The 13,108-nt window shown below is 33.6% G+C and overlaps 1 protein-coding gene across 1 annotated transcript in view; it reads right to left on the reverse strand.

Annotated features, from left to right (window-relative positions):
* The window catches only part of tbc1d8 (TBC1 domain family member 8), a 38,755-nt gene that overhangs the window by 6,982 nt on the left and 18,665 nt on the right, over positions 1-13,108 (reverse strand). Inside the window, exons 8-15 of the mRNA XM_016443306.1 lie at positions 12,407-12,568; positions 11,331-11,481; positions 9,775-9,989; positions 8,257-8,374; positions 5,498-5,783; positions 3,085-3,190; positions 2,918-3,016; positions 2,693-2,761 (exon numbers count right to left, since the gene is read on the reverse strand). Of these exons, the coding sequence (XP_016298792.1) occupies positions 2,693-2,761; positions 2,918-3,016; positions 3,085-3,190; positions 5,498-5,783; positions 8,257-8,374; positions 9,775-9,989; positions 11,331-11,481; positions 12,407-12,568 (1,206 nt within the window). The remainder of the gene's footprint in view (positions 1-2,692; positions 2,762-2,917; positions 3,017-3,084; positions 3,191-5,497; positions 5,784-8,256; positions 8,375-9,774; positions 9,990-11,330; positions 11,482-12,406; positions 12,569-13,108) is intronic.

Raw genomic sequence — 13,108 nt, forward strand, 5'->3', positions numbered from 1 at the left:
GTTGTTGTTGTGATCATAAACTGTATGGATGTGATTACACAGAGCTTTTCCCTCACTATTGTAACGCGCTGCTTTTACGAGCTTCCGTGAAAACCTTTCAGCTTTTATTTTCCTTTTTCACCCTGAAGAAGATATCACAGCTTCATCAAGTTCGTGAATCCTCGATCACTTTTAGAGTGAAAGTAGCCTTGTCACCTGACCTGAATACAGCGCGCTGATTCGCTGAAATTGACTTATCAGCTTCTGATCAAAAACAACAAGGAGCTTGTCGGCTTCTGCAGTAAAACGTGAACTCACGATGCCTTGAAAGTGGACAAAACCGGCTTTTTTGACAAAACGTGTTTAGGGTTCAGATCGCGCTATATGTGGAGAATAATGCACGGCATTTTTTTTTAAGTGGCGTTTATCGGTTTTTGCAAATGAACTCTTCATATATATTTAGTAAAAAAAATTAAAAATTAAAAATAAATATACAGTGGGGAAAATAATTATTTGATCCCCTGCTGATTTTGTAAGTTTGACCACTTACAAAAAAATGAAGGGTCTATAATTTTTATGGTAGGTTTATTTTAACGGATAGAGACAGAATATCAACAAAAAAATCCAGAAAAACACATTATATAAAGGTTATAAATTGACTTGCATTTCAGTAGGTAAAATAAGTATTTGATCCCCTACCAACCTGCAAGAATTCTGGCTCCCACAGATTGGTTACCGCATTGAAGGACCGATGGACAGGGCCAAGCACCGTAAAATTCTGGATGAGAACCTCCTTCTCTCAGCCAGAACACTGAAGATGGGTCATGGGTGATGGGTCTTCCAGCATGACAATGACCCAAAATACCGCCAAGGCAACAAAGGAGTGGCTCAAAAAGAAGCACATTAAGGTCATGGAGTGGCCTAGCCAGTCCCCAGACCTTAATTCTATAGAAAATCTGTGGAGTGAGCTGAAACTTTGAGTTGCCAAGAAACCTTAAGGATTTAGAGAGGAGGAGGTGAAACAAAATCCCTCCTGAGATGTGTGCAAACCTGGTGACCAACTACAAGACACGTCTTACCTCTGTGCTTGCCAACAAGAGTTTCTCCACCAAGTTTTGCTTGGGGATCAAATACTTATTTGACTCACTGAAATGCAAATCAATTTATAACCTTTGAACAGTGTTTTTTTTTCTGGATTTTTTGCTTGATATTCTGTATCTATCCGTTAAAATAAACCTACCATAAAAATGATAGACCCTTCATTTCTTTGTAAGTGGGCAAACTTACAAAATAATTATTTTCCCCACTGTATATATATATATATTATTTCAGCTAGTTGACAAGGCAACATTTCAAATTTTTAGTTTAAGTACTAAAATAACTAAAACCATCATAAAAATTATACAGACTTATTAAAAAAAATTATAAAAATGACAAAAACAACAAAATTACTACAATTTTAATTTGGAAACCAAAAAATATAAAACTAAAATCTAATTCAAAATATTAATCACAACGATGCTGCAGTAACATCTTGACGGATCTGAGGATTTTTAATAGATTGCTTTGAGAACAAACATCTATCCGTGTTTATATATTTATTTATAATAATAATAATACATTATGTATTTACATATAATCATTTCATCATTATTATTTAAGGAACGACACTATAGGTGAACAGGGTAAAATGTAATAGATATAATCTTCCCCAGTTGAAGAATTGAACATGAAGAATTGCAAACATTTTCTGTATAGCAAGTATTCTGAAATGTTGTGTTTGAATATACAAATAGGGTTGCAAAAAGGTGGAAAATTTCCAGTAAATTTTGGAAACATTCCAGTATTTTTTGGAATATTCCAGGGATTTTCTGAAAGTTTCCGGAAATTTCCCACCCCTTTGCAACCCTATATGCAAATGAGGTATAATCTAATTTGCATATATTACAGCACATAAATCTGAACATTAGATAAAGCCAGGTTCAAATTCTTGTTTGATTTTGTTGACATATTAAAGGTTTTTCTCTTTTCATTGCTCCATAAATCAGAAAATACTGTCAACAGACGGAAAACAAACACATTTCACCATGTTTTCAGGAGTAAAATGTTGTATAAATCAGTGTGAGTGAAATATGAACAAACCTACAGAATACTGTAAAGTTTGTTGTTTGTAAGAGAAAAAACTCTTTAAAGATTGAAATCTACAGATGCAGATAGATAAAGTGCAATAAAAGAAACACTTAAATGTGTATTGTGGATGTTTTCTCTCCACTAGTCTGAAAGAAGAGACTTGGAGCAAAACAGAGCAACATCTCAAAACTGACCAGTGCATTTACTTAATAATGTCTTCATTTTTATTAGTCTCCTTGCTTTTGTAGAGCTTCTTTGTTGTGTAATCTTACGATTGTGTAGTTTCAAGGGATATGTGCCTTACAGATGCAGATAAAGTGCAATAAAAGAAACACTTAAATGTGTATTGTGGATGTTTTCTTTCCACTAGTCTGAAAGAAGAGACTTGGAGCAAAACAGAGCAACATCTCAAAACTGACCAGTGCATTTACTTAATAATGTCTTCATTTTTATTAGTCTCCTTGCTCTTGTAGAGCTTCTTTGTTGTGTAATCTTACGATTGTGTAGTTTCAAGGGATATGTGCCTTCACAGGTAAGAGATTTGAGAGTGTAAGTGTAAGCGTAAAGGGTTCAGAAGTGTCACCTTGAAGAGGTCGTAGAGCTCCGACAGGTCTTGCTGCGACAGAGACACGTCTGCTGTGACCAACCGCAGCTGCAAACACACACACACACACACACACACACACACACACACTCACTCACACGCTCACACACACACACACACACACACACACACACACACACACACTCAAGCAGAAGAACGAGCCGTGCAGAAGCCTTTCAGAGGAAGGAGAGGGAAGAGTCTCACTGCGTTGTCTTTGGTGGAGTCCTCGTGCACCTGCAGCACCTGAACACGCTGGCGGCTCCTCAACATCTCCACATGCTTCACCGACACACCGCAGAATTTCTGACGAGACACAGAGCGAGATGAAGACTCTGGACAAAAACGTAAGGCTGTTTAGAGCAGACACACACCTCATGCGCATCCGTGATGAGCGTGGTGATGTTCAGACGATGAGAAGCTCCTGCGTCTTCAGCACAAACGTGTGACTCCTCCTCGTGTCTGACCTGCTCCAGGAAACTGACCAACACAGAGACGAAACGCCTTTAGCTCACAGAGACATCAGTGCTGAAGGACTCCTCCAGTATTCATGAACTGTCTATGAAACTCCCTAAAGATTGACTATTTTGTTCAGTGTTCATACAGGAATGATTTAATGGAGTCATCACTATGATTCAGTTCTGTGAATCAGTTCAAAGAGTTTCAGTGAATCGATTCAAAACTCTGATTGCATCATCATCATCATCACTCAGAAACATTCACTGAAGTCTCTGTTATTCATATGAAAGAGTTTCTCTAAATATCTGTAGGTGCTGATTATGACTATGTATTGTTATATTTGTGCATATAAATTAATATAATTAAATATTTAATGATTAATTAAATGATTACATATAAATATTGGAGCATAATAATAATCAAAATGATGAAATATGAAAATGTTTCAATATGAAATATTGGTGCATATAAATTAAAATGATTAAATATGAAATATTGGTACATATAAATTAAAATGATTAAATATGAAATATTGGTGCATATAAATAGAAATTATTAAATATGAAATGTTTAATGATTAATGAAATAATTAAATGTGAAATATGAATGCATACAAATTAAAAAGATTAAATATGAGGTATTTAATGATTAATGAAAATACTGAATATGGAATACTGGTGCATATAAATAAAAAAGATTAAATATTTAATAATTAAGTATTAAATATGGCTGCATATAAATGAAAATGATTAAATATGAAATATTGTTGCATTTTAATAAAATGATTAAAATATGAAATATTGGTGCATATAAATTAAAATTATTAAATATGAAATATGAAATGATTAAATATGAAATATTGGTGCATATAAATTAAAATTATTAAATATGAAATATGAAATGTTTAAATATGAAATATTGGTGCATATAAATTAAAATTATTAAATATGAAATATGAAATGTTTAAATATGAAATATTGGTGCATATAAATTAAAATGATTCAATATTAAATATGAAATGTTTAAATATGAAATATTGGTGCATATAAATAGAAATGATTAAATATGAAATGTTTAATGATCAATGAAATAATTAAATGTGAAATATTAATGCATATAAATTAAAAATATTAAATATGAGGTATTTAATGATTAATGAAAATGTTAAATATGGAATACTGGTGCATATAAATAAAAAACATTAAATATTAAATATTTAATAATTAAGTATTAAATATGGCTGCATATAAATGAAAATGATTAAATATGAAATATTGTTGCATATTAATAATAATTATTAAATATGAAATATTTAATTCATGAAATGATTAAACATGAAATATTGGTGCATATACATTAAAATTATTAAATATAACATGTTTAATGATTAAATATGAAATATTGGTGCATATAAATAGAAATTATTAAATATTTCATATTTAATTATTTCATTAATCATTAAACATGAAATATTAATGCATATAAACGAAAAAAATACGAGGTATTTAATGATTAATGAAAATATTAAATATGGAATACTGGTGCATAAATAAAAAAGATTCAATATTTAATAATTAAGTATTAAATATGGCTGCATATTAATAAAAATGATTAAAATATGAAATATTGGTGCATATAAATTAAAATGATTAAATATGAAATATTGGTGCATATAAATTAAAATGATTAAATATAAAATGTTTAATGATTAAATATGAAATATTGGTGCACATAAATAGAAATGATAAAGTACGAAGTGTTTAATGATTAATGAAATAAATATGAAATAATGCATATAAATAAAAATACTTAAATATGAAATATTTAATGATTCATGAAATGATTAACTATGAAATATTGGTGCATATAAATAAAAATTATTAAATATGAAATATTGTTGCATATTGATAAAAATGCTTAAATATGAAATATTGTTGCATATTGATAAAAATTATTAAATATGAAATATTGTTGCATATTGATAACAATTATTAAATATTAAATTTTGTTGCACATTGATAAAAGATTAAATATGAAATATTGTTGCATATTGATAAAAATGATTAAATATGAAATTTTGTTGCATATTGATACAAATTATTAAATATGAAATATTGTTGCATATTGATAAAAATGCTTAAATATCAAATCTTAAATATTAAATCTTAAATATTTGAACTGATTAAATACAGAACATACGTGCATATGAATTACAATTATTTCATATTCTTCTTCTTGGGTTAATTTAGTGGAAAACAGTGTGAAAACATGCCTTGATTTGACTGTATTTGACTGTTTACAGGAAGCCGCTGGAGGTAATTTCATCACCTGGTCAGGATCATGAGCGCGTGTCCGTCGTCGCTGCAGGAGCTGAGCTCGGCCGTGTTAGCGTCCAGCACCGCCAGCGCGATCTGGAAGACGGCTCTGATGCCGAGGTAGAAGAAGCAGTCGAGGACACACAGAGCGCTGCGGAAGGGCAGAGCGCTGATGAACAGCGTCAGGAACCACGTGAGCGACGCAGACGCCAGCGGAGAGAGGTCAGGAATACGCTCCGACAGCTCCGGCAGACGCTCGCGGATCAGCTCCTCCAACACCGACTGATCCACCTGAGCTCCTGACAGACAGGAAGTGACATCAGCAGCGTTACACCAGCCCAACCAAAGCACACACCTCACACACAACAGGAAGAGCGGAGGGAAGCTGCCTTCATTGTTTTCTAATTGTTTGTTTAATCTACAAATCACTCATCGTTTCTGTACATTAAATTTCAGGATTCCAGAAGTTTAAAGAGCTGAATATTATGCTGGGTTCTCACCTGATTTGCTACTTTTCTAATTAAAGTAATATATATTAAAAAAAACTTTAAAATGGTTTTATTTTAAAGCTAACTGCCAAGAAAGCATTTCATCAAGAACCCCATTTTCATTGTTTTTATTAACTTGACATACTAAAATAACTAGAACTGAAATAAAAATAATAGACATATTTAAAAAGAAAAAACCCCCACAACAGAACAGAACATAAAAAATTAAAACTATAATAGTATCTCAGTGATTCTGTTCAGAAATCAAAAGGAAAGAAAAACAATATTTTGCTAGACTTTTCCAGAGCTCAAGTTTAACCGTAGTTGATCCAAAGTGCTTTACATTAAAAATAAATCAGAATTATAAAAGAGAAAAAGAGGGTAGGAAAAAATAAAAGGACATAAACGGAGATAAAAAAAAAAAACAAGTATCAGAATCAATCAACAGAATAATCCCTTTTCTTTGTTCCTGTTAACAAGTTGTTAGTAGCAGCAGCACCCAGCAGAAGCACTTTTATTTTCATTCAGTTGCAGAGAGTTATTTGCCATCCAGGTCTTGACTTCATTAAGGCATGAAAAGAGATGATCTAATGAAAAGTCATTTCCTGGTTTGATTGGAAGATAGAGCTGAATGTCGTCAGCCTAACAATGATAAATTATGTTATGTTTCCGCAGTGTTGAGTCTAAAGGGAGCATGTAGAAAGAAAACAAAAGAGGGCCAAGAATAGATCCCTGTGGAACACCACAATGGTTAGGTGCAGGGGGTGAAGTAAATGACCCGATGTTTACAGAAAAAGTCCTCCGCTTTACGTACGAGGCGAACTACTGTGAAGCTAGGCCCTGAACCCTAACAACACGCTCGTGTCGTTTCAGAAGAATATTGTGAACAACCGTATCAAATGCGGCACTCAGATCTAAAAGTATGAGGATAGCAGATGACCCAGAATCAATGGACAGCAGAATGTCATTCGTAACTGAGCAATACTGCGCTCTAAAACAGTTGACAAAAACAGTTGCTGAGGGGTAAATTGAAATCTCTATCTTGCATTTTAGTTGTTTTAGCTTATTTTAATGCTTTTCGGTCTTATTTTAAATCTTTTTAAGACATCTTGAGGCCAACTAGTGGAGAACCACTTCTTCAAGCAAAATATTTTGATTTCTGAAAAGTATCGAGACTTTAAACTATTAACAGTTTTTATATTAAATTTATGTTTTCATTTTAATTTTAGTTAAAGTTTTACTAAATCTGTTGAGTGTTTTAGTCGTTTTTAGTAGTTTTTGGTAACACTACAATAAGGTCTCATTTGTTAACATTAGTTAATGCAATACTAATATGAACTAACAATGAACAATATGTTTTACAGCATTTATTAACCTTTGTTAATGTTCATCAAAACGTCCACGTTTGTGTTAGTTCACAGTGCATTAACTAATTTAACCAATTCAACTTTTGATTTCAATAAAGTATTAGTAAATGTTGAAATTAACTAATTAAGATTAATAAATGTTGTTAATATAAATAAATGGTTAAATTGTTAGTTCATGTTAACTGTTATAAAGCGGATAGTTCCGGTGCTTGATTCTGATTGGCTGAGCCGCGTTCGAAGCTGTTGTAAATTACTCTACAAAGTAACACACACCTTTGTTTACGTTTGTCTGTTGCTCGGCAACCACTTTGTTGCAACCACAACTGTTTCTGAGGAGCTACATTGTTTGGTGGAAGAATACTGTTTTTATTAATATCTTTACGCTTTATTTGCTCTGCTTTATTTTGTGAAACCTTACTACGTATATGGAATAACCGTTTTATAAAAGCAATAAGCCCCGTGAAGCCGTGGGTTACAGTGAATTTATAACAGCTAAGGGGCGTGGTTAGGCACTCCGCGAAGCGGATGATGAAAACAGAACAGACTTCTTGGGGCTTATTGCTTTAATGTAGCTAAGTAATGTTAACAAATGAACCATTGTAAAGTTTTTCCCTTTTTTTAACATGTCTATATAGTTTTTATTCATTTTTTTTTATTTTAGTACATCAAGTTTATCAACTAAATGAAAATAGCAACTAGCTGAAATATTTTTTTAAATATTTTATTTCAAGTAACAAGAATTTTAAAATGTAAAAATGTTTAACTATTTCTGAAATGTGAACTAGACCGTTTTTTTTGCGGTTCTCTGAGTCAGTGGCATTCAAAACATTTACAGAGCATTTACCACCGCAAACATCAGTCATTTAGAAGGGAACCAGACAGGTGTTCAGGTTGTAGAGAGATTGTGAAGCACACACCGATGACCCTGCGGTTGAAGTAGTCGGGCAGCATCCGCTCGCACACAGTGACCAGCAGCCAGAACGCTTCCTCTTCTTTAGTGTACAGGAGCATCACAGAGGCCAGGATGTTCATGGACTGCAGAGAACACACACATCAGCGGTCACATCCACCAACAACACCATCACAGTTCAGTTAATGCATGAGCTTTGTGTGGCTTTATCTGGTTTAGGGTTTTTATGATCTTCCGGGCACCTGACAGTAGGGGTGTGCGATATATATCGTCTGCGATTTGTTGCTTTAACGATGTGCAATTTGACATTATCGAGTATTTTGCAAAAGCCAAACAAAACACCTACGGAGTGCACACATACATTACGTGATGAAGTCTAGTGGGTTAAACAGTGCTCGTGCGCATTTAGAGTGTTCTTTCACTGCATGATTCAAGTCTATTCAAATGCATTAAGAAAGATCACAAAATTCAAGATATGGGGGCAGAAAATGTACATATTTATATCATTTCATATAGTTAAAAATCACACGAAGAATGCCGTTTTTTTTCTTCAAAAATAAGCATGATTACAAATGTGATACTGATTTTATACAACAGTTCAACAAACAATAATATTAAGAGACTTACGTTTTAGACACCATATTGCCTGTTTTTGCTCTATTTCGCCAACCAAAAATAATTTAAAAAAAGCCACAGCGCTGTTTTGCGTTTCTGAGCAACATGACGGCGTGAATGAATCAACCGTTTAAATGATTCGGTTCAATCGCGATGACTCACTTATTAACAGTGACTTGCTGCCACCTGCTGGCGGCTTTAATTTTACATTTAAAGTATTTAAAGTATTCAAACATCAGTATTCAATATTTTATGTTTAAAATATCAAAACATTATGCATTTGTAACTGCAGGTTAAAGCATTACGTGTCCCTCTGAGCTGAATTAAATTGAGCTGAATTAAATAGTGTGTAAATACATCTAAATGCCACTTCAGATGCAACTTTCATTTGTTTGGTAACCTAAATTACTTATTATTCTAATTGACTGATTAAATGTAACAATTTGACTCAAAAGATGCACACTTTTAGCAAAAAATACCCATAAAAGGTAAAAATCAGTTTAAACTTCTGATGTGAACTGACCACACAGAATGAAGAATATCAAAAACTGCAGATGTCCATGCTAGACAGATATAAGTAAATTGAGCTGAATTAAATAGTGTGTAAATACATCTAAATGCCACTTCAGATGCAACTTTCATTTGTTTGGTAACCTAAATTACTTATTATTCTAATTGACTGATTAAATGTAACAATTTGACTCAAAAGATGCACACTTTTAGCAAAAAATACCCATAAAAGGTAAAAATCAGTTTAAACTTCTGATGTGAACTGACCACACAGAATGAAGAATATCAAAAACTGCAGCTGTCCATGCTAGTCAGATATCAGCACAATAACACACTCGGCAAAATATCGTCTAATTATCGTTATCGAAAATATCGAGATATTTTTTCCCAATATCGCTACCTGGCAGTAGCCGATGGCGGGGTTTCTGAAGGCGTAGGCTGTGAGGACGCGGCGCAGCGCTGAGATCCCCGTCTCGTTCTGGAAGGCCGGATGCTCCGGCAGCGAGCGGTGCAGATCTCGCTCGATCTCCTCTGTGGCGATGCTGCTTTCCCCTCTGCATTTCTCCAGCAGATCCGCGTAGTAGTTGGGATGAGCTGCCAGCGAGGAACACGCGTCTGAGAGACGAGATGGAGAGATGGAGGATGTCACACACACACACACACACACACACACACAAATCAAAGTAAAACAAAGAAAGATGATGGTTGTAATTCTCCGTTTATCTAGAATGACTAAAGCGTTCTTCCCCAGAACTCTCTGATCGACACACACGGATTATTCCTCACTTTAAACACAGAAACAAGAATATGAGGATCCAAAAGACAATAATCACAATGTGTCTTGATGTTTTGTCTTGACTCGCCTGACACAAATAATAAAGATCAGATAATCACTCATAGGAACAAAAGTATATTTTAATACACATTAGGCGAAAATGGTCGTGAGAAATATTTATCAAACACTGAATTTCGGATCATGGGTTAACATGCAGAGGAATATTAACGACTACTAGATTTACATTTTTCATGATTTTTTTATTACAATTATTCAAGAAAATGAATACACTACTGGCCAAGAGTTTGGAATAATTAATATTTTTTAATGCTTTTGTAAGAAGTCTCTTCTGCTCACCAAGACTGCATTTATTTACTAAAATACTGTAAAAATAGTGAAATATTATTGTAATTTCAAACAGCTGTTTTCTATGTGAATCTCTGTTAAACTGTAATGTATTTCTGTGATGCGCAGCTGTATTTTCAGCATCATTACTCCAGTCTTCAGTGTCACATGATCTTCAGAAATCATTCTAATATGCTGATTTGCTGCTCAAGAAACCTTTCTGATTATTATCAATGTTGAAAACAGAAACCGTGATACATTTTATTTTTCAGGATTCACAGATGAACAGAAAGTTCAGAAGAGCAGCATTTATTTGAAACAGAAATATTTTGTAACATTATAAATGTCTTTCCTGTCACTTTTGATCAATTTAATGCGGCTTTGATGAATAAAAGTATCAATTTCTTTCTTTCTTTCTTTTTTTTTTGTTAACCTTACTTGCTCTAAACTTTTGAATGGTAATGTATCACGGTTAAATGCAGTCTTGGCGAGCAGAAGAGACTTCTTTCAAAATCATTAAAAAATCTGAATTATTCCCAACTTTTGATCAGTAGTGCAATTCATTTTAAAATTAGTTACATAATTGCAAAACATATGGGATGACTGTGCAGCATGTAATAAAACTCCAGTGCGTACAGAGCAGAGAACTCTAAATAAATAAGCAGATAAGAGCATTTATCTGAACATCTCTACAGAAAGCAGCAGAAGAGGAAGTGAGTCGTGCTCAGAGGCTTGAGTTGGACAAATATAGAGCGACTAAAAACACCATGGAAGTGACTTTCTTCTGTTCTGTGTCACCCTGTCCGCTTCTCTCTTTCTCTGTTTCAGTCTCTCACCGGAGAAGTTGAGCCACAGCTCTCCGCGCAGAGACTCGGGGATCCCCAGCGCCACCAGCTTACGGATCTTATCCGTGCGAAACATGTGAACGCCGCGACCGAACTCGGTGAAGTGTTCCTCCCACAAACGCTCTCGAACCTGCTCCGTGTTCTGATGGACACAAAAACATCTTCAGCCCACAATTCAACAAAAAGAGAAATTATTTGCATAACTGCGTTTTGCATAAAGCATACTTTTAGAACACTTAAAGGGACAGTTCACCCAAAAATGCAAATTCTGTTATTTACTCTCCCTCAAGCTGTTCCAAACCTGTATGAGTTTCTTTCTGCTGTTGAACACAAAAGAAGAGATTCTGAAGAATGCTGGCTGGCAGCCGCTGAAGTCAATGCGGACCAGTTTGGTTACCAACATATTTGGAACAACATGAGTGTGAGAAAATGATGACAAAATATTATTTTTTTTAGTGAAGATTTTTTGTATTGTGACATTATTTTTTTTAAACACATTTTACCCCCAAACTCTCATTACTGTAATGCATTCATTTTAAAGTTCATTTTTATTTATTGATTGATTTGAATACAGACAGTACAGAAAATAAATAAAAAAATTGATTCCAGCCATAAGCTGAAAAATATGCATCGTACATAACGAGTATAACATATGCTAATTATATAATTAGAATTATTAAAAAATAGAAATAATCTGATTGTAATTAATTCTTTGATTTTGGTGTGAAATAAGACTAAAACATCTTCATTATGTATTGTAACGGTGTACCAGGGTTGCTACAGTTAATTAAAACTAAAACTGAAGCTAAAATTAAAACCATAAAAAAGTGTTACTCTTTTTCTTTTTTTTTTTCTTTTTTTTTTAAGTCTTTTTTAACTTGATGCACCAAACTAACTGAAATAAAAATGAATAAAAACTATACAGACAAATAAAAAAAAAAATACTAAAAATGACAAAAAAAATACTATATATAAAAATACTTTTTTTTTTTTTACTAAAACTGCTAATAGCATCTGAAAGTGACCCTGCTGTGTGCAGAGATCTTGGTCAGGCTGGTGTTACTCACACTGGTCTTGTTCGGAGCGTCTGATTGGCTGGGGTGGAATGTGGACACGAGGTCGGTGTGGACGGTGTGACGCAGAGCTTTATCAGAGATGATGACGCTGCTGTCCTCCTCATCTGATTGGACGGTGTCGTAACAGAAGGTGTAGTATGGTGTGGAGGAGATCTAGAGAGCAGAAAACACACGCTGCGTTATAAGAGCCGCTGAACACAGAATGCGTTATTTAGTGTTCATCTCCATATATACACTACCGCTCAAAAGTTTGGGATCAGTAAGACTTAAAGACGTCTCTTCTGCTCATCAAGGCTGCATTTATTTGATCAAAAATACAGAAAAAAAACAGTAATCTTGCAAAATGTTATTACAACATAAAATAATTAAAAAAATATTAAGCAGCGCAACTGTTTCCAGCACTGATAATAAATCAGCATATTAGAATGATTTCTGAAGATCATGTGACACTGAAGACTGGAGTAATGATGCTGAAAATACAGCTGCGCATCACAGAAATAAATTATATTTTAATGTATATTAAAATAGAAAAGCGTTATTTTACATCATAATAATATTTCACAATATTATAGTTTCCTGTATTTCTGATCAAGTAAATGCAGCCTTGATGAGCAGAAGAGACTCCTGTAAAAAACATTAAAATCATTCCGATCCCAAACTTTTGACCGGTAGTGTCTCTGCTAAATGTGTATG

The sequence above is a fragment of the Sinocyclocheilus anshuiensis genome, unplaced genomic scaffold (genome assembly GCF_001515605.1).
Source record: "Sinocyclocheilus anshuiensis isolate Anshui unplaced genomic scaffold, SAMN03320099.WGS_v1.1 scaffold1357, whole genome shotgun sequence".
Classification (NCBI taxonomy): Eukaryota; Metazoa; Chordata; class Actinopteri; order Cypriniformes; family Cyprinidae; genus Sinocyclocheilus; species Sinocyclocheilus anshuiensis.